General features: G+C 42.7%; 1 protein-coding gene across 1 annotated transcript in view; it reads right to left on the reverse strand.

Moving 5' to 3' along the window:
* Positions 1-22,105, reverse strand: part of gse1b (Gse1 coiled-coil protein b) — a 161,085-nt gene that overhangs the window by 112,058 nt on the left and 26,922 nt on the right. The window contains exon 2 of the mRNA XM_086174487.1: positions 4,940-5,087. Within this exon, the coding sequence (XP_086030613.1) occupies positions 4,940-5,087 (148 nt within the window). The remainder of the gene's footprint in view (positions 1-4,939; positions 5,088-22,105) is intronic.

The following is a 22,105-nucleotide window of genomic DNA, read 5'->3' on the forward strand; positions in this document are numbered from 1 at the left end:
GTGCCACCTGCAGCGAAACAGCAAAAAGCACTTAGCCTTCGCCAAGTCGCCTGACAGCGGAGGGCAGTTCGAGAGGGAGGAAAAGAGAGAGGGAGCAAAGAACCGAAGAGAGGAGGAGAGGAGGGAGAGAGGGTGGGAAGGGATAAGTGCAACCGGGAAAAAAAAAAAAAAAACTCAAAACAAATTAAAGGAATCAAATACACCTCAGGAGTTACAACCTCGTGTGCATTTATTAAAACGTGAACCAATTATAAAACAGATATTAGCATCGGCCTGAAAAGTCGAATCAGTATGAAAGCACACCTCCACATAGAATAGCGTCATACACAATTGAACAAATACATGAATTACTATTTGACTCATTTTTTGTTTACTGAGTATTATGATTGTGCAGGGATACATTGTGGATAAAAGAAGACCTTCCTTTTGGTCAAAATGCAGTAATTAAAAGCGGGTAGAACCCCCCCGCCCCCCTGAAAAATCCAAAACAAACCAGCTTGCAGCCAGACATAATCCTGCCTGAACACCTGTTTCCTGATGACTGCGGGGTCAAAGGTCAGAGTCTCGGCGTCTCTCACTAAGTGGTCGCCTTCTTTACAGCTACTGCAGTCAAGTGACCTCACCGCTCGAAGAAACAAAGCAAATCTAGAATTTAAAAAATGATCTCCCAAGGGGATTTCTTTGTGGCAATCCCTAAACGTATATATTCGTGGTTTGAGTGATATCCACCCTCGAGTATCCTGGGATGCCTTTTGCTGTCATTTAATAGCGTGATCCATGCAACCTCTGGATGAAATGAGGAGAGGTTTATTACTTCCTGTATGACTGCAGATCGCATTTATTAGCGGTCCAGCTTGCTGATGTATCTGGTATCTGATGAGCGATTGCCAAGTAATGACGTGCTGTGTTGGCTATGTATCTATCTATAGGTCTGTCGGACTTGACTCTTTCTGGCTCCAAGGCTGCGGATGGAAAACCACAGTCACTAAATCAAATCCATCCGGAGGGAAGAAGAGAGGGAAGAAGGAAAGAGAGAGAAAGTGAGGGGGATGGCCTGTTTCTCAGCCTTTTGGGGAGAGGAATGTGTTGGAAAGGGTACAAATCAACCAGGAGTGACTGCACAATAAGGTCAGTGTGACCAGAGCAGAAACCTGACTCAAATGTGAGACACAAACACACACACAGACAAACAAACCCATTAAACACACACATGCGTACACAGTGAATGATTGAGTCAGGGCATAACCCCGTGCCCACCCTGTGAGTGGCTAATAACTGTGGCATGGTGCCAAACCCACTGTCTCCTGACTAATTCCCCCCATGCCCGCCAGGACTGGCGCCACACTGCAGAACAGAGCTCTGATTCTCAAAAATCCTGTGATCAGTGCATTACCGAATTACTCAAACGGATGGATGAAAAAACAGCCATGCAGGCCTTCCAGTGCATTTACCCCCTGAAGAAAATATGCAACGGAACAGACAATAGGAACACTGTGGTATAATATTGGTTTGTGGAAGATGCCTTCCTCACTTAAAACACACACACACACACACACACACACACACACACACACACACACACACCTCAACACCCATTCTGCTGGGCTGGAAAAAGAGGGCAGTGAGGTGGCGCTCTGCCAAGCGTAGCACTGCCAAGAGACACGGTATACCCTGGTCTCCAGTGGCATTTTAATCACATGTACACACACAAACACACACTTCCATCTGCTGTGCTTCATGGTAGCTGTGGTAAGCTTGTCACTGTCATTCAAAGTTAGCCTGCCCTCTGCTGAGAATGGACAAAAGAAAAGAAGAAAAGAGAAGAAACGGAGGGGTGCGGGAGCAAGTAGTGGCATTCCTCGTCAGGCCCTCAATGTCATTTTATGATCTGCTGTCTTCTCTCCATTAAGTGTCCATCATATCATATCAGCAACCATCTAGTGCCTTTGGCAATTCCCCTCCTGCAGCGTTCGTGTCATCTTTAGCCTTTTCCCACCCTGCCGTTCACTATACAAATTATAGTGGGAGGTAGATGTTCTCATCCGCTATCATGGGCGGACCGCACAGTTCATTTGTGTGAGAGTGTGTTCACTCGCATGCGCGCAGATGTGCAAACGCGAGCCCGACTGTTATCTTCTTCATACGAGCTATAAAACGTTAACTGCCGCAGCTGAAGCAACAGCTCAGGCCTCCTAAGCAAACGCATTCGCCAAATATTGTGAATTACCCCATGTGCCCCAACTAGCCCATCTTCGGTGGTGATCCGTGCTCCCATGGTGGGTAATTGTAATTGTATTGAACTGGCCGGTCGCCAGGTTTGGAGCCTGCCAAGTCTGCCAAGTCCAGCTGTGCCGTTGCAATCAAAATTCACTCACAGGCTCCCTCATGACAATCGCATCTTCAGCTAGTGTAATTGTAAGGCAAATGCATGCCAGGGCACACATGCATATGTATACAAAGGCATAAACATAAGCATCTCTAATCATATTTGCCCAGCTTAACAATACAGATCAGAGAGGACTGATAAAACATGGAACAGAATAAAAAGACAAAGGAATTCAAACAAAAGGCAATATAGATGCTGCAACCATGCCGGCGACATGGAGGATAAACACACAATTGAATTTCCTTTATATTTGTCTTACATGTCCTTCCCTCCATTAGATGTCTGAGTACTGAATTCACCTTGGTCCTTCATCGCTTCAGCAGATGAATGAACTTGAGTGAGTGTTTATGATGTGAATTGTTCACTGAATGTGTTTTGTGCCAGAAACACATTGTAGTCTGCCCAGATGTCACACACACCCAATTCTACAGGGATCTGTGATGGGCAACAATTTTACAGTTTGTTTACAATTCATATTCTTTTTGTTATCTACTATGAGGCTGGGTAGTACATTGATATCACACGAGTGTGATTTTTACAGTCGAGTATCTTCGATATCAAAGCTCATATTTAGAATCCTCACATCCTGATACTTTTCATTCCCTTACGTGATTTATTCCATTGATCTAAAAATCACAGGAACATTTCCTTGAGTAAAATGGGAATTAGTGTCCTTTTAGTAATCAGCAGACATTACTAAAAAAAATGACTCAGAAGTCAGAACAAAGTATGCACATTTTTTTTGTTACTTCCTATCGACAGGTATGGCTTTAAATGGAATTAAAATGCAAGATTTGATATTCCTGTGAATGTTTCTGAATCCAACATCCACTTTTCAAAAAGATTCAAATAAATGGAAAATCAAAAGTTTTCATCATGACAGCTCAGATTCCATGGGTGTTATGCATTAAATGTGATTTTTCTATGTCAGAGATCATGGTATAATTTCACACTGGAATAACATGGGATTCTAAATATTGTATTATTAACTGTTTTCTAAGATAACATCTTGTCTTAATTTCATGGTATTTAAGCACCTTACAGCAGATCATCTTTCAATGCAACAACACATTATAAAAAAAAAAAAACACCCCAACTTGGACTGCTAGACTGCAAACCTCTCACTCTCTGTTTCCGGTCACAACAATCATTAGACCTGTTAAATTTTGCCATTAAACATACGCAATTACCCAAACAATTAAAAGCCATCAGAGGGGAGACCTCACAGGACACCAAAACTGTGTTACAGCAACTGTCTGAATTCATCAGCTTCTCCCCGGAGCTTCAATTTAGTTGTTCCATGGGGGCATATGATCTATTCTGTGTGAACACCGCAAGCGTGTGTTGTGTCACGTTTTAGTCGGAGCAAAGGAGATGGGACGTGTCATGTCACTGCGAACCACATGGTGCAACGCGCATGATGGAGACCACTTAAATAACTCATGAAATCCCAGCTTTCAACCCACACTAGACCTCTGGGAGGACTGTTCAGTCTTTGGCACGTGTGTGTATGTGTGTGTGTGTCTGTTTCAGTCTAGGAAACGCAGCCCCCTTTGTCATGACTGTTTAACCAAGTCTCAGTAAGTAAGTTGTGGTTTCCATTGTGTGTCGGCCTGCATGTGACCGAATGGGTTCGGTTGGAAAAAAAGGGTTGAGCCTTAAAGATACAAGAGAAAGGCGGCATGTTGAGCAAGACTGATAGGAGAGTAATAAGCAGAATAATACAACGCAATGGCAAAGGGGTGGTGTTAGAAACGCACAAGATTTACAAAATCATTGTGTTTATACGAATAAACGCTGAGTTGAAAAAAGACAAGAGGAAAAAGTTGCAAGAAGGAGTAAATATCCATTGAGAAGGCAGCCTATATTCACTGATAAGCAGAGACAGCAGTACTTTCCACATAAACGCACTGGGCTCCAAATCCCAGTGCAGTGATGCCCTCCCTCAGGGCATACACACACACACACACAAACACCCACACAAACACACACACACACACACACACACACACACACACACACAAAAACAAATGCCATTTCTTTCTTTTTTTTTTTTCACTCTTCATCTAACCTTCATCCTCATCTCTCAGTTTGTTTTATCACTGCCACCCTTCCTTTTTCTGGCAGACTGATGAAATGCATGTTCATCTACACAACTGAACGCTCTTTTGCAGATGAGGGTTTCTCCACGAATTACAGATCCTGACCGAGCCTGTCAGAAGCTTACATCAGCGTATGTTCATGTGTTCATCAGATTACCTGTCCCGCAGGAAGCGATTTTTGATTAAAGAATTAGAAAATGTGATATCACATAATTCTAAGTTGGTCAGGCTGAGAGGGTAATGTGTATTTAGATATTGAAACAAAAAAAGATTATGTGTGTGTGGAAGTTACGGTTCAGCAGGGCGGTGGTTTGCAACACATCAAAAAATGCAACCACAAGCACAGCATCAAGTGGTGCTTGTTCTGAGTCATAGAAAATAAAACCATTTCGCCATTTGGGGGGATAAATACATAGAAACAAAGTCAGGAAACAGAAATGACATAACCTACTGGAACACGGGTGATCAGTCCCATCCACTCTCTCTGGCTCCGAGGTCACTGGGCAGGGGGGGTTGAGTTCACCCGCAGTTTGGGAGGTTCCTAGGCCCGAGTCCAACTCCTTAATGGCTTCGGACTCCTCCACGGTCACAACGCGGGCCTGTCAGATATGAAAATACCATTAACATCCCATGGAGAACACATGGGAACAAACACATCATAGGTATCGTATTAAGGAAGGGGGGCAGAGTTACTTGGTTATAACTTCTTAAGCACATGCTTTCAGTAAATCTCATCATCAGCAAACCAGGATCAAAACATTGATTTTGTTAAACATTTTAATCAGAAAATGTTTCACTAATGCAGTCGTCTGTGATTGTGCAAATTACATTCTCAGCCAGCCCGTCAATGGCCCAACTATTTTAAGGGCTGTCACAGTCCTTCCATTTCAGATATAAAAAGACAACAACTGAAAGTGATGCAGTTCTGGATGAAGAAGTGTCCCTTCCCTGAAGTCACAGAGCCACAAAGCAGACACGGCGAATCAAAGTCAGACACACACACACACACACACACACACACACACACACACACACACACACACACACACACACACACACAGAGTTTTCCTGACAGCTCAAGTCTGTTTGGATGTGTGCCACTTTGCTCCCCTCCATAGCTGAAAGAGGAAAGAGGGATGAGCCTTCAGGAGACAGACAATCTGACCATGAAAAGCAGGGGGAGAAACAGAGGGTGTCTATCAGGGAAGAGAGAGAGAGAAAGAGGAAGGGGGGTTAAAAGAGGCTGTGATGACTCCCTCCATTGACGAGTAGCAGAGAGACAGGCAGGGTAGGTGCAGTGCATCTTAAGACAAAAAGGCACCCTGGGCTTATGAAATATACATAGCTCTCAGCTGGAGACAGAGACAGAGTGCGACAGAGCAGAGGAGGGCCCTGAAGACTGATGAGAATCCTCTGCCCCTCCTAAATACACACAACTAAAAATAAAACAGACACATTACTAATGACTTCTCTTGAAGAGCCACAAGGGAGGAAGTTTAGCGTTTTTTTTATTTATTTTTTTTATTTTCTTCAGTCCTAGTTTGTGTACACATTTGTGTCTTTCTACTCACATTCTGATATAAACACAGGTGGATATCAAGGTAACTGTATATTCCTCCTGCAGTTACAGACTTGCCAAAACCGCAAAACCAGTTGTGACACACAATTTGAAGATATAAATCAATCTATTTTTGTGGTCAGTGGTTTTTGATCCTAAATTTCCCTTTAGATATCTCTCCCATCCCCGCACATCTGCCAACTCTTTGGGTCCAGGCTGCTAAAATTACTACAACAGAGGTTTGAATATGGATCTATGGACGTGGACCTTTGAAATACTTATATTCTGAATGACAGTTGGCTGATCCAGCAGTGACTCCATTCAGGAAACACTCAATTCAAACAGTTCCCTTGTCGCCCTTCGTACAAAATTGAAAAAGCAGGAATTTCCAATTTTATGTCATTACTTATTACATGATGGCTGCCAATACGCTTTGACATTGAGTGGCCAATCGAGATGAAGTTTTTTAGAAGGGATCCTTTGACATTCTGTAATGAAGATAATAGTATAAAGTTTGTTTTGGTAAGTAATTTACGTTACACCTTTACAAACGTTTAAATTCCATACTCCATACTGCTGTGAATAAAATATACACCTTCATGTCTGAGGCTCTATATGTTTGTGGGTCTGTTTGCATAACAGTGTTTAAAAGGAAAACAGAGAGTGATAAGTTCAATTATTTACCCGACTAAATCCTGTCCTGTTTTTTTCATCCCTCTCATCAGATAAGTTGGGTGTTGCTTAGTTTTTATCACCAACACATCAGGCCTGAGCAAAAGTTTACAAAATATGCAGGCAAATAGTCAAGTCTGAGCCTGTGGATTACCATTATTCATGCAAAAGCACACAATAAGCCTTGGTTTTCTAACCTTTTCCACCACTCTTTTCTTTCTTCCAGCCCATCTGCTGTCTCCCGTTTCTTCCCGTCTAATATTTTAACGTTTGAATGAACATGTGACGAATTACTTCTTAATATCATGTCCTGTATATTAAAATACATACAGTGAACATCAGCTACTGCTATGTCATTACTGAGGTAACATGGCTCTTCTTATCCACTTTAACAGATGGTGGAGAGCAACACTAAGCATACTGGCCTTAAAGAACAAACATCGGAGCCAAGATTTGATGGTACACATTATGCTGTTGCTATAATTGGTCTCAAATGACACATATCCGCCAATATAATTTAGGAGAGGCATGATCACTTACAGAATGTCATGATTTATAATTCAATAGTTCTGTCAGCAAAACCATTAAATACATTTTTAATCTAAAAAAATTGTCCTCTTTGGTGACACCTTGGGTTTTATTCTCACCTGGAATATAGCAAAGCTTACTTATGGATTCCAAATAAAGCGGGAAGAAAATGAGGAGGGTCACGTAAGATAGAGTGCAGGAGTGAGAAGGTGAAACACAAATGATCTGCAGAGCTGGAGTTAATGAGGTTAATTCCACAGTTCAACATGATCTGCTCTAATCCAAAGGAATTGGGTAATAGATAATGTTGCAGGACACGTGGTCGTGTGAGGAAGCTGCCATGAAAAACACACAGCAGCCCTTGGTACTGTATGTCCTCAAAGAATCACAATGAATTAGCAGCTGAACACGAATCTCGTAAGGAAGCTGCAAATAAACAGTCCAGAGTCCCTGAAGGCTTTCACAGACAAATGTGTGATTCCTTGTGTGTATATAGGTACGTGTGTGTGTGTTTTTGTGTGTCAGACAGTATCACAAGAGCTCCAAGAAGCTGCCAGGTGCAATCAAGGTTGCCACTATTACGTCTGACTTTTTTGACTGATTCCCCCTCAACATGCACACACACACACACACACACACACACACACACACACACACACAAACACACGTCTCATTTGCACAGAGACTTCAGAACACTGACTCCACAATAGTGATGCTTGTTTACACAGAACCAAACAACACATGCACAGTGCAGCTCCAGAGTGTCAATTGAACTACATTCCACAACAGAGGCGGGACGTGTGATCACAACAGCGTCTGTCTTGAACTACCCCAGCTAACATTTAACCTTTTTCACACAGGCATCAATATGGCAGTTTTCTGGCTTGGCTTCCCACTAAGAAGCAACTAAAACAGCATAAAATTTTGTAGACAACAGATTGTACTCATATAATTTATCCAGACTGCGAGCATATACTCTGAAAGGAGTGAAGTGGTAATGGAGTGATATGGATGCACATTTACAAGTTGGAATTTACATTGCAAATACCTGATAGGTTTAGTAAGTTGGATGGAGGGAGGGTGTGTGTGTGTGTGTGTGTGTGTGTGTGTGTGTGTGTGTGTGTGTGTGTGTGTGTGTGTGTGTGTGTGTGACTGCTAAAGAGGGAAATGGATGCTGGTCAGCAAGGCTGAGGATCGATCACTTGGAACACCTCCATAAATTGTGTGTGAGAACACCTCGGGCGACTAGGGACATTAAAATCTGGTTCATATGATTAAGTTTATGGTGAGAGACTAGACATTCAAATTTATTTAATTTGATTATATATTTCAGGATATTACATAATCATATTTTCCTGAATTGGTAACTGAAATTGACTAATAGAATCATCTACAGTCATCTGAAAAGACTAGTAAGACAGAGTGAGACTGTTTTCATTTCACCTCACTGGCATTAAGGGATGACTCACATTTGTGTTACATCATTTGGTATGGGAAAGAAGCAAAGCAGATGTTTATTCATCTGAAAATGTCATGGATTATAGCTTGGACATTATTGGGAATAAGCATCACCGGGGGGATACAGTGATCCACCCTCAAGATGTGGTAAAATGGGGGAAGATGAAGCTGATTTTGCCCACAAGATGTGACTGCCCTATATCACATTGCCTTTCCTGCCATGGCGTTGTGTGCAAGTGCATGTGCACACGCTGGCTGGTGTGTATTTGTGTGTGCTCTGGGCTCTACTGACATTTCCTCAAATGTGGTTGACATTTCCAGGGGATTTGAAGATTTGATCCCTTCTGTGTTTGAAGAGTTGTCTGTTGCCCTCCTCACAACACAGAGAGAAACGCTGCAGCAGAGCCAACAGCATGTGCTGCCCTCAGGGCCTCACTCTACAGCATTCAGAGTTCTCACTTACACCCAGTGTGATCAGGAGACGACCTGCACTATACATTGCCTGGCTTTTAGAGTTGACTGGTTGCCTGCTTGGTCTTTTACTTACCATTACCGTTTCTCCCTTGAGCTACGTAGTGTTTCTGCTTGCCTTAACTGAAGCAGAAAAGCTATCACCAAAAAGATATGAGAGGAAAAAGTAGATAGAGATGGTGTGGGAGGGAGTGAGAGGCAGAGAAACTAAGAAAGTGCGATGGGGGGGGGGATAAAGAGAGGGAGAGGGAGAAGGAAAGGGAGAGGGAGAGGGAGAAGGAGAGAGAGATCTGTTTCTCCTGCTACAGGCTGGTTAGTGGAGCGAACTGACACAGACTGACATCTCTCTTCCATAGAGACAAGGAGTTAAAAAGAGTTTTGCTACTCTATGTCCATTACTCGCTCTCTCTCCCTTTCTCTCTCTCTCTCTCTCTCTCTTTCTCCATTCCTCCCTCTATCTCTATAATTCCCTTTCCCTCATTCAGCTGTCTCTCCCTCAATCCCTATCTTGCTCTCCTCTAGCTGTCTGCCCTGCGGCTCCAATGTCTTGCTTTTTCCGCCTGGATGGGCTCTGCAGCAGCCCTGTCCTAGCCATGGGCTCAAATTACACCATACCACCCAATGCTAGTTGGACACACAGGCACAAATGCACAGACACACACAGGGGACACAGCCAAGAGGAGTACCGGAGTCCAAACACAGGTCAGACATGGGTCATCCAAGGGCAAAGGGACAGGAAGCCTAACAGAAGCGAGCCTCACACCTAGGGCAGCTGAATAGACAAAATAACACAATAGATGTTTATTCCCACCGAGGTGCACATGCATGCACCAGTGATCCTTTTTAAAGGGCATTGTCTGTTCTGTTCTGGCTTGTAAATAGCTCTGAATATTTATGATATTAAGGGAATTTGCCCTGGCTCTTACAGTGGCTAGCCAGGCAAAAGATGCATACATACACACAGATGACATAACTGAAGGCTACAAGATATACAATACAATCACAATTCATTTCACATCAAACTGGTCAAAGTACAAGTAAAAGACTTCATATTGCATCGCATCCAATTACATGCCTGATGCTGACCCCAATATTGTGCCAAGACAAATATTTCCCAGTGGTATTTACGTAAAATAACAATAGCAAGTATAAATGTTACCTAGATTTATGCATAATCAGTGGAATATTTAGGTCTTGGTTGTGCACAGTGCTCCTCAAAGCTATGACAAACACAGATGAAGCGCAGGGTTCTGGATATTGCTCACTGGAATAATAATAATAAGAAGAAGAAGAAGAATGTCTTTCATTTGAGGGCGCCTTTCTTGACACTGTGCAGACATGGTATACAAAGAGTATATATTAGTGCCTGGCGAGTCATCGGCAAGCAGTGGCAGTAATGGAGAATGGAGTTATACACCCAACCTGTTCTCACATCAGGGATGTCCAGGAACAGATCGGAGCTTAGTATCTGATCCAGTATTTTCTACATGTTCCCAAGATTAAAAATGCAGACATTTCCTCATCATCAGATATTTCACTGATCAGATAACCCCTTCTACACAACCTGTGCAAGAGGGATGCATTTTACGGTGAATGTGAGACTGCTTCCATCTGGGTTACTTTAACTCGATTTTTTTTTCATTTGAGTTCAAATACTGATATATTAGCTTGATCAGCTTCATTTTAGGATCCTGTAATTTTAGACCTTAAATATGATAATAGTGAATGGATGACAAAGGCAAGCGTTTTAATGGTATTACAGTGTGTCCTTGGGCTGACAGTCGACTAATACATGTACACTCAATCTTACTCAGCTCAGACACAATGTTGTATACACAAAAATTTGGAGGACAATTACCGACATGAGCACACAAAAGACACACATAGCTGGTGACAACTGCAGGCCCGTGTCTTTCTCCCAGGTCTATTAGGAACTCTAACAGGAAAAGGGTAAGTGCTATCGATTGACTTCTTCCTGCTTGGCCAGGCTGTCGGGGCAAAAACAAGCTGACTATTTGACCGCTTACATTTCAGCGATACACAAGACATAAACACACGCAAGTGCGCACACACACACGCACTCATGCACGCACACACTCATTACCTCATAGATTTGAGAATGCACCTGAAGCAGTACAAAGTCAATCAACTGTGGTGTTTAGTTGTCAGAGTAGGGAACATAAAGGACAAGATTGATTATTATTATGAGTATAATCCTCATCATTATCATCATGGTAGAATCATTCATGATGTATCACTATTTATTTAATTGCAGGAACTCGCAGTGGTGGTGGTAGGGTTGTATTGACAAGAGTATTGGTAGCATTTATCCGAGAATGACCCCTTGCAATGAAATGTAAATGCCTGTTGTTTATGGCCGTATGCGAAGAAACCAAATACATTATTGATTAATTATTAAGCCTTTTCTTTGTTGACATATTGAAATAAAACTCAGGTCATTAGTTTATTTTATGTTTACATTTTGTGATAGATTATGACATTAATGCAATTGCTGTGTTTGAAGTCAAAACAGAAAATATGAAGCATGCTCCTCAGTCATTTTCCAGTGCTAATCGTGTTAGTGGGATAAAGAACTCATTTGATCCCAAGCAGTAATATCACAAGCTGCAGGACTACAGAACACAATCCCGAGTCCCCAATATTTTCAGGTTCCCACCCCCTAAAAGTAGGGTGCCAAAGACGAATACATCTCAAATCGGCCTCTCCTAACTTCAAAGGGAACTGTTGTGACAAATTCTGACAAATTAAGATCGTCATTTCCAAATCCCGGTATCTCAAATTAATTTTAGATGAGGATATTTCTTCATTATTTTAGTTCATATCTTGCCAAATATTTGCGCAGTCCTAAATTTTTTTGCCATTTGGTCTTTAGAGGGTATATCTCACATTTTGAGGTTATTCACAGCTGAATGATATGTAATATATTTTCCATAGATACAATGAGATGAGCAATCTTGGGTCACTGCATGGCAAAATGTCATTAATTTTCTGCAGAAATAAACACAAAACACTGCAAAATGCAAAATAGTAAAATATTAATTTTCGACATTTTGCATTACTAGTTTTTTTGTTTTTTCTTCTTGCAGCTATTGATCTTATAACACTTGTGGTTAATATTGTACCCGTTTTGTAATCATTCAAAAGTTTCTTTGACTTCTGGAAATCACCACAGAATCCCCCATCAGTGTCTTGTGACCTCCCTCTGGGAACCCTTGCCAAATTTCACGCTAAGACAACTGCAGGATTGTGTTTTCACAATTACTGGAAGTGTTGGGGCGCTTGGCGTTGTGGATGACTATGATGATTTAGATAAAACACATACATTTTCCACAAATACTGCTTTTTTTTTTTAGTTTTTTCAAAGGACCTGATATATTAGCACACTTCCAAAACTCAATTTAATGTATAGGGTCATCATTGAACACTTTATATCAAACTGAGTTTGTTTCAAAATGTCATTTTTAATGTATGTGGATTACTCTGCCATTTACTGAAAAATACAAAAGGCCGGTGTCAGCCGAAAACACTCCAGCACTTACACATCTGCTGTCAAGCCCCAGGAAAATATAGAGTATGTAATATATACAGCAGAGCACAGCAAAACGACTGTATTCTCCGGAGTAAAGGAAAGTGGAGAGACGGCGAGAACAAGATTGAGAGAGATACACGTTTACAGGGAGAGGGAGAGCTACACAAAGGGCTGTTTTTTGCTGGGTGGGTGAAGTGTGTCCAGGGGGCAGCTGAGTGAGCACACGCTACACAAACCCTGTCATTAGTCCCAACTTTCTGCAGACGCAACACAGCATGTGTATGTGTGTGTGTGTGTGTGTGTGAGTATGTGTGTATGTGTGTGTGCATGCCTGCCCTGTGTGTGTACTTCCAGACATTGACAAAAGCCTGTGTTGTTGTTCTTGTCTTCTCTGATATACAGCTCCTTCAGGATCACAGCCTTGTGCAGTCAATACTCTGCCAGCTTGTGTGAATGTGTGTGTGAGATTAGCTGCAACGTATAGATCCCCCCTTTTCTCCTCTTACCATCTATCCTTCCCACTCCCTCTGTACGCACGCCTTTATATCTTCCTTTGACCTCACCACACACATTCAGCTGTGGCCTCCTGTCTACCAGCTGCCACATTGCAGCCATTCATCAGAGCTATGATTAGTGACTAGAGGAATGTCATGTAGCTACAGCGGACTCCTCACCCCAGCCCCGACCTATCACCTCTGGATGACCCAAGATGACCCCAGGCTGCAGCAGCTGCTTTGATGCTATGCCGATATCCTCCATTAGGCCTCACACCTGCTTCTGCCCCAATTTAATCACTTTAAAAAACACACACAGCGGTGCACACAAAGTGCATGCATGCACAAGAGGATGCAAAGGATGGCAGAAGAAAACAGGATTCTAAAAACAGTTAGTTATGCACACACACAGGAGCAAACACAATGACCTTTACACATGCTAATGGTGTAAGGCGGACCTTTTATGGGATTACACACTCATTACAGGGAGAGGGGTCATTAGGGGCTCCTGTAGCTGAGTGCCTCCACAATATGACAGGAGCCTGTCCATTTGTTTGTTTGTGTGCATGTGTGAGCGTAAAAAACAGTATTACAATATGTTATATGAATATCCGATAAGATCAACAGTTCTTTAATTGCGATGATAGCTATACTTTTATGGAAACACATGCATATGTTGTGTGTGGAATAAGAACCTCTTTGTTTCTCACTCTTTCACACTTTTGAGTATGTATGTTTGTGTGTGTGTGTGAGTGAGTGTGGTGTGTGTGAGTGTGGTGTGTGTGTATGCGCACGCGCATGAGCATGTGTGCCTGTGTGTGGGCCCCAGGCTGACTCTGACAGCTCAGTGCTAGCCATCTGCTGGCAGTCACACCAGGAGAAAGCAACTGCAGCTAAACAATGGAGAGCAATGACAGGCCAGGATTTGTGGGGAGTTTTATGTGTGTGCATGTTTTTTGTGTGGTGTGCCCGTTTTTTTCCCTAAAAGATCCAAATCATCCCCCCTCTATGAGCATGTGCAGAGGGGTGTGGCTGTTGTTGATAGGCTGTCTCTGTTACCAGGCAATAGATTAACAAGCCCAAACCGCCATCTGAGGAGGACAGATAGTATGGGCTAGTGTCTGCTCTTTTATTTTCACTATTTATTGTCCACTTATTGTATGTTGACATATCAATCCATGCTTTTTTCTCTTTTCCAAAATTCCTCCTTTTTTGGATGTTTAGGTTTTTTGTTATTTTTAATGAATGGACAATAAAATAATGGCTAAGTGGATATTGATCACTTGATTGGGTATATGTATAATAAGGCAGATGCTGTAGTGTTTATTGATTTTGCTCTGTGTGTGCATGCCCGTGTGTGCACGTGCATGCGTGTGTACAGGTTACTCTCAGTCTGACTGTTGATGCACAGTGTTTTCATCACCCTCTCACCAGCCCTTATTTTCAGGTAGAATATCATCATGGAAAAATTGGGAAAAATAGCCCCAAATGAGAGAGTGAATGGTTGTCTGTCTGTATATGTGGCCCTGCGATTGACTGGTGATCAGTCCAAGGTGTACTCCGCCTCTCGCCCAATGGCAGCTGGAATAGGCTTCAGCATCCCCTGCGACCCAGAGAAGCATAAGCAGCAGACGAGGGATGGATGGATGGAATATCATCATGGATGCGGACAGATGGTCCGGTGTTGGGAGGAAGATGACTGCCTGGATCTGACACACCATTCTGACAGCAACCATCATCCAGCTGGGAAGAGGCCTACAGTGCCTTCTAAAAAAACAGAGCCTGCCAGGTGGACTAGAAACAGGCTGTTTATCTCTTGCAGCCACTACTTGACTAAAGCTTGAGGCAATACTTTACACTTGCACTATTCAAATATAACTTCTGACTGTTTATGACCAAGGAACTAAAAAGCTCAAGTCAGAACCAGGCATATTAAAAAGGAGCAACTACGGTAACGGAGAAGCTGGAAAATAAAGAATATTCAAACAGTCCAACCCATTTGAGTGTTTGTGCTCACGCTTGTGTTTTTGCGTTGTGTTGCTTCCATGCTTTTTGTATGGCAGGACTTCAAAAGGCAGCCTTCGGTAAGTTTTGCTCTTCCACCTCCTAGTGCAGATGTGTATGCAAGCGCACGTGTCTCTCTCGCCCTCTCTCTTTGTGTGTGTGTGTGTGTGTGTGTGTGTGTGTGTGTGTGTGTGTGTGTGTGTGTGTGTGTGCGTGTGTTTGTGTGTAGCTTGGGGCCATAGCTGATCACCGCAGCAAGGCTGGCATGGCATGCCTGCTGGCACACTAACAGGGCACACCTATTTACACAGGCCCAGACTGAATGGCAGGCATTGTCTGGGTGAGAATGCAACACTTAAGCTCCTGATTAAGACAGAACAAAGCCTGAGGGGCAAGAGTGATGCATTCAGAGGGAAGGAGGGAGAGAGGGTGGGAGGAAGGAAGAGATGAAGCAAGGAAGGGAAGGGAGGCTCTATAAAGGGGACTCTCAACCGCTGCAGGAAGGCAAAACAAGAGATGGAGACATGAGAGATCAGAGGTAGAGAAGGAAGGAAGCAAAAAAAGGGAATAGATCACAAATAGGCGGTCATATAATGGACAAGGAAAGAGGCGGGTAAGGATCGAAAACACAAGGAGGGAAAGAAACCAAGAGGGAGGGAAGAACATGGTGGTCCAGGATCAGCACCCGCACAGGGCTTAGAAAGTGACAAAAAGACAAAAATGGAAGTAGAAAGGCAAGAGAGAGAGAGAGAGAGAGAGAGGACGGAGGAAGCCGCTGTTAAAGGGATTCTTGCTGATGTAGAGGTGGTGATGCTCCACCATTAGAGAAGGAGGTAAATAGACAGATAGTGCCCTCTAATGGTATTCTTGCATTGACAATGTAGTCTCTATCCTGCCCCCTCTTGTCCAGGGAGTTAATCACTTGTAATTAATAAGAGACAGAGATAATGGATGTATTCTTGGGCTTATATAAACATTTTGATTAAATATTTATTTGAAGCCAAACATATAAGATATGGTTATTAAATGAAATCCAAGGACTGATACCGCAGGGGTGATACACAATGTGTTCTGCCTGTATATGTGGGGGTGGGGTTATCATACAAAGCACATTGGCGACCTATGGACCCACACTGAGCATGGATGACATGGGGTGAGCTACTCCCCAGTGTGTGTGTGTGTGTGTGTGTGTGTGTGTGTGTGTGTGTGTGTGTGTGTATCCTAGCAACAAGACATTCACGGTAGCGGTACAGTGAGCAGCTGGTAGAATCAGGTACAGAGGCCATGATGTATTTTTTGCAATGTGAATGTGTGGATGTGTGCGTGCGTGTGTGTGTGTGTGTGTGTGTGTGTGTGTGTGTGTGTGTGTGTGTGTGTGTGTGTGCACATACTACATTCAATAACAGTGAGAGGTACAGGTGTAGATTTGTGCACCCATGCACCTCTGACACTCAAGCACCTCAGCTGGTCTCAAGACACCATTCAATTAATAGCATTAAATAGTCGACAGATGAGTGGTTGAGAGACATGCAGAATTACGTAATTACAATTTATCAAAAAGGCATAATCAGTCAAACTATCTAAGCTATTTGGATTTGTCAATATTTATACTGAATTAACATTTTGTCATTTGAGTGTATGACAATTAACAGATTGAACAGCAGCTAAAATCAATTTATTTACTTTGGAAAAGATAAAAAAATGAAATAAAACAACAGACCAGCAACATTCCAAAAATGTTACAAAAATATCCAAACATTACCAGTATCACATTAGTGGTGTTTATTTTACTATTTTTCAAGTACTTATCGAAGCTTGGAAATGCAGTTCTTCACATTTCAACCACATTTTTAATTTAAAAGACTAATTCGTTTTGTAAAAAAAAAACAATAGCCCAAATGATCCACAACTAACCAGAAACTGATATAAAATAATGAAGTAAGAAACATCATTTCATTTCAATACTGTCCTTCCTCAATAATAGATCCGCCAGATAAGGTCATAAGACGACGAGTTGAAGTCCTCTTTATCTAAAAAGCTGGGCTATTGATATGAGAACCTCAAACCGAGGATGTTCCCTCAGCTTCCATTAACTGATGGCTACAACTACAGAGTCAAATAAGCAAAAAATCTGAAGCCACTCTGAACTCTTGGGAGTGGTCCTTCACACCAGTGAAAAGTTTAAAAAGTTCCCAGACTATCAGTAGGTGCCCAGATGTCCAGAAGAGTGACGCCCAAATAATAAGCCAGAGGGAGTGGCAGCTAATCATCTACTCTAACCTCCCCTGCAGCGCGTGTGCTCACACACACACACACACACACACACACACACACACACACACACACACACACAGGCCACAATAAGGAGAACACATTTCACAATCACTGTTCCACTCCAGCCTCACGACCACATGTCGCCATGCTCTCCTTCTGTCTCTGGCTAGAGTTGAGAGATGATGCCACTTCACAACATCTCTGCAGAACTGAGAATTAACGCATGGGGAATGTCAACAATGAATTAATCTGCAGTGTCTGCCCATATAATTTGACATTGGCAATGCAGGCAGAGAAGATGTCGCCGCCTCATGTGTCAGCACTGGCCCGTTTCTTTCATACTCATGTGAAAAGAATTAATGGTTAAGTCTTGAGTTACATTGGGGAGGAATGCTGTGTCTTTAAGTGCAGTTGCTTTCACAAGAAAATATTAATTCATAAGCATTCAGCTGTTCACTGCAAATTTGCAATACAGAACAGGAGGTAGAAGTGTAAAAGGATGAGGAGAGGACAGATTAGCAGAGGTGAGCAATGAACTGACAGGCTGTTGCACCGTACCTTCTTTTTTCACGTCTTTCTCTGCAGGCTGTCCTACAAAGTGTCATGTCTTTTTAAAAAAGGCACCGGCTTTGTGCGTTTTTATGTTTGCTCGTAAAAAGGCAGCGAGGCACACGATGACTCCCCGCTCCCGCTGCCATTGGATGACAAGCGGCACTTGGAATACCAACGGGGCTTGAGACAGAAACAGAGAGCAGTGAGCTTGAATTAAAAGAAAAAAACAATTGAAAACAAAAGAAAGAACACAAAATCTGCAAATCAGGAAAGGGACTGGCATTTTAGACCACTCCACCACCCATCCTTTCATTTGTTGTCCTTTGTCATTCCCTGCTCATTTCTCTCCACTGCTCACCTGGTAGTGATCCCCAGCTGGATCTGTTGGGCTTTGTAATCTGTTTTAACGCCACATTAACAGCCCCCCTTCAACCTTCCACCCCCCACAGCCTGGAGACTACACGAAGAGACTGCATCACTTAATCACACCTCCCAACCTCTCGTTGCTCACTCGTACATCTCTCATTTCTCTCCCCTCGGAGCATCCATTTGAAAATTCCTTGTCTCTGAATTTTGCAAGATTGTGTCCACGGGCTTGATAGGATCAATCCCTCACACCTCCTTGTACCCGCTGGTAAATCGAAGGTTCTTTTTTTTCTGTTGTGTTTAGTTTTGTTTTGTTTTCAAATGCTGGAAAAAGAACTGTTTGTGGTCTTTGAATTATAAAGAAGGAAGAAGGTGAGAAACTAAGACGGTACGGGTGCATAAGGGGGAAATCTCACTGCTGGCAAACTTGGCTTTGGACTGGAACCGTTAAAAATGATCTGCCATCTCCGCGCAGCGGCAGAGAAAGGAGGGTGCGCACGGAAAAGACAGAGCGCTCCATGAGGATGGGTCAATGCAAGAGTGAGATGTAGCAGGGACAGAGACAGGGGTATTGCGTGCATGTGTGTGTGTGTGTGTTTTGCGAGACTGCGCAGTGTTGGGAGAATCGAGCCAAACCTCACCGCTGACTTGGCCAGGGCCTCTGGAGCCAGCGAGAAAGCCTTGCTAACCACAAGCTCTGTTTCTGTGTGCCTCTCTCATATACACACCCTTGTTGAAAGTGTCTCACTGTGTGAATACGTCATTTCAAAACATGTGTTACTGACCAGAGGAGCAGGGGAGGTTGCATGCAAAGGAGAAAGGGGAGAAAATCTGCGGTGGCCGGGATAAAGTTGAAGGCGAACAACACAGCATTTCAGTCACATCCTGAGCAAAGCAAACAGGAAACACACTCTTAATCCAATAGTGTTACATTCACTCGTCTCCTGCCCTTGACACTTCATATTTGAATACCAGTCGCTGGAGCTCATTATATTTCCCAAATGCTCTGGAGTAGTTTGTTGCATCACTGCACTTTAAGTCAATAGCAGGACTGCAGAGCCATGAAAATGAATAAGGATAGGAGCTCTTCTCACAGCAGCGCTGTGTAAAAAGGCCTGGGAGTGCTCATCTACAGCATGGCTGCTCTCAGCCCATTTATTTTTCACACTGACACTACATTAGCTGCCCCTGGATGAGCACACAGTCTGTAAATCCCGTTCTGCATCACCATGTACACAGATATACAGAAAAATAGCAGAATTTGTTGTGGCTTTTATAGAGAGAACTAATGAAACAAGAGGGGGGGAGGGGAGTGACATCCAAAGCAACAGGATTACCACATTCTATATGATTCCAGTATTAAAATAAAGGCAAATAAAATATGAGGTTAAAAGGAGCATCCTATGTATAATAATGGTCTGTTGGAGAGGGGGAGAAAAACATAACAAAAGAGAATTAATGCCAGTCTAAATAAATATCTGTCCCTTCGAACTAGACATTCTCCTCTCAAAGCACCTCTGCCTGAGAGCTCTGTCAGCAGACAATATAAACACACAACCAGACATTATCGGGCAAATGCTCACATTCTCTCTCTCTCACACACACACACACACACACACACACACACACACACAAACACACACACCTATGTCTGTGTCAACACATGCTTGTGTGGAGGTTGAGAAGCGTTGCTAAAGGGTGGTGGGTGGGTGGGGGCATTCTTTGGCATGTTTGTTTTTGTTGTCCTTTTTTTTCCTGAAGTCGAAGGTTAGTGCAGAGCTACGGGGAGAAGTATTTGTGCATGTGTGCTTGCGTGTGTGTGTGTGTGTGTGTGTGTGTGTGCTAGTGTGTATGTATGAGTGGTGAGAGATTGTCAGTAGGCAGAGACAAAAGGAGCATATGGCAGCAGCAGCCAAGGCTGTAAATTAAACATAGAGGAAGATTAGATAATGAATGTGTGTTCTGAGACACTGAGACAGCAGTGAGCCAGGGGTGGAGTGGACCACAGAACCACCAGAGCAGGGTGAGCGATGAGTGGGGTTGGGGTGGGGAGTGGGTGGCATGTGTGTGTGTGTGTGTGTGTGTGTGTGTGTGTGTATACAACAAGATAACTACACATGAATCACAGAGAACAAATAAATGAGATGAATAACTAATATGAACGCATTATAAAACAATATGTTCCCAAAATCAGATTAGAAAGGCATGGGGAGAGATTTTTTTATAAGACTTCATTGACACGGATCAACATGGGTGGAAGCAACTCATAAGTGACTCCTGCGGCTAAAGAGAACCGGACGGCTCAACTTCTAACAAGACAGCTGCTGATGAGCTGAAACAAAGCCATGTCTCTGTCAATAGGATTACTGGAGCTTTTCTCAAATACACAGTCCAACAAAGGCTCCCATATACATAGATATTCACATATGGCGCTTTGCATCAACACATACTGCACATAAACAATCTGACCTTAGCTACCAGTTGAAGGACAACAGATAAGCATGCTTGAAACGGGTGCAAAATTGTGAGCGAGTGTGTGTGTGGCAGTGTGAGAGAGCTGAGAAAATCACAAATACCTCAGTATAGATTTACATTTTTACCCACCACAGTAAGTATGCAGTTCCTTTGCGTCAAAGTTCAATTCTAAGCTCTTCTTAATAATCCAAGTTTACTGCTGTTTTATAACATAGTAATGGGAGGCTCTTATGATAATTATGTGACTGCTGGGTCAGTATTTACCTTGGTTACTCCACAACACTCAAATCTGCAAATGCCTTGCGAAATGAGAGCTCCATCACGTAGAGAAAACACATTTCACAAGTTGAGTCTCATGTATGAGCCACACAGATGTCAATAGAAGAAGCCACCATCTTTGTTTCTATATCTCAAAATTTTAAAGGTATGTAAAAGCAATGTGCCAGAAAGACAGTGCTAATAAATGACCAAAAACCCGTCACGTGGACATGAGACACAAGTAGACAAGCAAAAGTGAAAGAATTGGCAAAGGCATGACAAAAGAGATTCTTAGCCAACAACCATCCATCACTCCTAGAGAAATGCAGATCTAAATATCTTATGTGACAAAAATCCACGATGCAATATTACTGTGAATCTAATGTTCTTTACTCTTTCGAACAAAGAGTAAAATATAGACTGCACAAATATCCAATTATGTTTTTTATGGCGTATAAGTAGTAGCAGCACTACAAAGAATATTTGTTGCAAAGTGGATGCAAAATAACTGACGTGTTCCTCACTAATACGGGTCACCTGAGCTCACAAACCTTCACCTGTCATATGTTACTGGCACATTCTTACCTCAGCTCTTATACACCAAAGCTCATAGCGGGTCTCCGTCTTGAGAGAGAGTGGGGGAGAGATGAGAGAGAGATAAAAAGGTTCAGGGTAATCTGTCACTGTCTCATTACTAGGCCACATAAAACAGGGAGGGAGGGTTAGGGAGGCGGAGATAATACAATAATATAAAAAACAGGGGAGGGAGAGAAGGATAGACGAGGGCCAGGTTATGCTAATTCAATCAAGGGAATCATCTGGGAGCCGATGAAAATGATGTGCAGCTAACTTCAGTTCAGCAGCTGCCTCAAAAGTACGTGAATTACTGTGGACTTAACCTTGACATCAGTGAGCATCAGAAGTTATACTTGAAAAAAAAAACATTATGCATATTCA

Source organism: Fistularia commersonii, chromosome 27, assembly GCF_037954325.1.
Source record: "Fistularia commersonii isolate RoL2024-O1a breed Wild chromosome 27, RoL_Fcom_v1.0, whole genome shotgun sequence".
In the NCBI taxonomy this organism is placed as follows: Eukaryota; Metazoa; Chordata; class Actinopteri; order Syngnathiformes; family Fistulariidae; genus Fistularia; species Fistularia commersonii.